This window comes from Alosa sapidissima, chromosome 1 (assembly GCF_018492685.1).
Source record: "Alosa sapidissima isolate fAloSap1 chromosome 1, fAloSap1.pri, whole genome shotgun sequence".
Taxonomy (NCBI): Eukaryota; Metazoa; Chordata; class Actinopteri; order Clupeiformes; family Clupeidae; genus Alosa; species Alosa sapidissima.
This window is the reverse complement of record NC_055957.1, coordinates 5,296,764-5,299,801: the sequence shown is the minus strand read 5'-3', so window position 1 is coordinate 5,299,801 and position 3,038 is coordinate 5,296,764. Positions and strand designations below refer to the sequence as shown.

The 3,038-nt window shown below is 44.1% G+C and overlaps 1 protein-coding gene across 1 annotated transcript in view; it reads left to right on the top strand.

The window, feature by feature from the left end:
• The window catches only part of si:ch1073-358c10.1 (peptide methionine sulfoxide reductase MsrA 1), a 53,379-nt gene extending 51,386 nt beyond the window's left edge, over positions 1-1,993 (top strand). The window contains exon 6 of the mRNA XM_042094137.1: positions 1,470-1,993. Coding sequence (XP_041950071.1) covers positions 1,470-1,646 — 177 coding nt within the window. The 3' untranslated portion in view covers positions 1,647-1,993. The remainder of the gene's footprint in view (positions 1-1,469) is intronic.
• Positions 1,994-3,038: the final 1,045 nt, after the last annotated feature.

The following is a 3,038-nucleotide window of genomic DNA, read 5'->3' as shown; positions in this document are numbered from 1 at the left end:
CAGGAGGAGGAGGTTGGAGAAGGAGGCAGGAGGAGGAGGTTGGAGAAGGAGGCTGTTTTTAGCCCTTTGAGGAGAACAGCACACATAGGAGCAGAGGCAGATATGCACTTAAAGGGGAACTTGAACCCAATATCTCCCAATATTAAAGGGCCAGCAGAGGGGGAAATATAGCTAATCCTGCCAAGTTTCCCTTTAATACACAAGGCATTTGATGATGATGATGATTGCCAGTTGGTGGTGGTGGTGTTAGTGGTGATGGTGATGATGGTGGTGGTGGTGGTGATCAGGGGCGCCTGCAGGAATTAATGCTATGGTACGCACACCCATCACCCCCCACCCCCCACCCCCGCAGAAAAATGTTTCACTCATGAACAATATTTGTCCGTTTTAGGTCCGTGCATTGGTCAGTCAGCAAAAAAGTAGCCTACATAGCATAACAACATCCACATGCAATAATACAACGACAACGTCTACAATGACCTATTCATTTGGACAACTTGATACAGCTATACAGGCTTGTTGCCTTAGTTTTGTTCTAGTGTAACGTGACGTCTGGCTTTAGTGCAGTCTAACGTTCTGACAAGCACACCAATTGCCTACCTTGTTCTTGTCCATCTGGAAAAACTCCTAGCTTTGCTGCCTCCATCCTTTCTGTTTTCGTTGTTTAAACTTGTGATATCCATGATGAGTATTGAGTTAGTAGCTCAACATTGTGTGCTGATAACCATATATAGATAGCCGAGTAAAAGAAAACAACAAGTAGCCGTGCCTGCGTGCGTATTCTCTCTCCTGCTCAAACAAAATGTGTGCACGTTCATTTTGATAACGTGTTCACTAACTTTACGTAATAGAAAATGGTAAATAGCCTGATGGCATGCAGCTAATGGGATACTGTGCATAGTTGGGAAGGTATGGTAGGCCAATTTGGTGTGAATACACACACATACTGTACAAGGGAAATGTTCTCTCGCTGTTGAGTAGCCTGATGGTACGCACAGTGCGTATGGACGTACACCTGCAGGCGCGCCTGGTGGTGATGATGATGGTGGTGATGATGATGGTGATGGTGATGATGGTGATGAAGATGGTGATGATGGTGATGATGATGATGGTGATGGTTGTGTTGATGACGGTGATGAAGATGATGGTGGTGATGGTGGTGATGATGGTGGTGGTGGTGGTGATGATGATGATGGTGATGATGGTGATGATGGTGATGATGATGATGATGGTGATGGTGATGAAGATGATGGTGGTGATAGTGGTGATGATGGTGATGATGGTGGTGATGACTGGTGATGATGATGGTGATGACTGGTGATGATGATGGTGATGGTGATGGTGATGGTGATGATGATGATGGTGATGGTGATGGTGATGATGATGATGGTGGTGATGGTTGTGTTGATGACGGTGATGAAGATTATGGTGGTCTCACACTTCTTCTCTCTCCTCTTCCTCTCCTCCAGGCGCTGAGTGAGAAGGGTCTGGGTGAGATCACCACGGAGATCCGAGAGCTCACCGAGTTCTACTACGCCGAGGACTACCACCAGCAGTACCTGCACAAGGTGCCCAAGGGCTACTGCGGCCTCAAGGGCACCGGCGTCAGCTGCCCACTAGGGGGTTCCACCAAGGACGAGCTGTGAGGACCAGCGGGACCGGAGCCTGGAAGAGGAAGAGATCTCCAAAGCAAATGAGCGAAGAGACTTCAGATGCACACTACCTGTAACCTACGCTACACACATGGGGGATTCCTCTCTTCTTTTCCATTGTCTGTGGAGATACTTTGTTTCCACTATGATTCCATGTTCTTTTGTACTTAATCGTTGCTAGGAGACAATCATCAACATGCCAAGGCGGCGATCTTGTCACATGTCACTGAGCTTCCATGCATTCCATGTGTACAGGGGGTCTGTGTACAAATGAGTGATAAATGTATTAAAAGAGCATATATTCTAATAAATCTCCTCCTCATGGATCAAATAAGCTTTTCTGACATATTAGACTGTCTGGGCAGTCTGTTCATATTAAGGACTGCACACTGAGTTTGGAGAAGGGGCGAGAGGAAGACTGCAGAGCACTCCGGTGGAGTATGAGTTCAATGTGAACAGATCTTTTTAGCAGGAAACACACTTCTAGGCCACATTCAAGCCTGTGTCAGCGACTCTTTGGGTCGTGTAACTATGTCTCCTCTGATTGGTCGAAATCTTTCAGATCTGTCTCTCTGTCAGATGCTGTAAAATTTCACATACACATACAGTACCCTCCAGAATTATTGGCACCTTTGGTAAAGTTGACTAAAAACGCGTATATAAATGAATCTTTTGGAAATGTTTTGTAATCTCACAATGGAAACAAAGAGGAGAATTCCACACCTGAAGGGAAGCAAATTAATTTTGAGAAAAAGGGAAAAAAAAGTAAATCATCAATCAGTCATGTCAAAGCAGCAATCTTTTTACATCACCGAGCTTCCATACATTCCATGTGTACAGGGAGGCTGTTAAAAAAACCTGATATGTAATAAATGTATTCAAAAGGCATATATTCTAATGAATAACCTTTTCTGCCATATAAGGCTGTGTGGGCAGTCTGTTCCCATTGAAAAGCGCTCACTGCATTTGGAGAAAAGGGAGCAAATGTAACAGTGCAGCTGAAAATGTCACGCTATGGCATTTAGGATAAATGCACGCTGCCTTACAAGCAAGAGCCAAGACTGCATTTCTCTTATCTGGCATGTTGTTCCATGTGCTCATATATTGATCTGTCTTTTAAAACCGCCAGGAAAAGGTTCCTCAGATGTGTTTCATCAGTGAGAGCATGGCTAGGAATGGCAAGATAATGGATTAGAAATTATTAAAACATGGTTAGAAATAAATGATGAAATAAACTGTTGTTGTAAGCAGAGCAAACAACAAAATTAGAGTTGCAACTCCAATTGGTGTATGAAAAAAGTCAGAATTTGAAAACAACATAAAACACAAGGACAGGCCATGGTAACAATACATGGATATATACCTGCCGCATCCCCTTGCACTAGA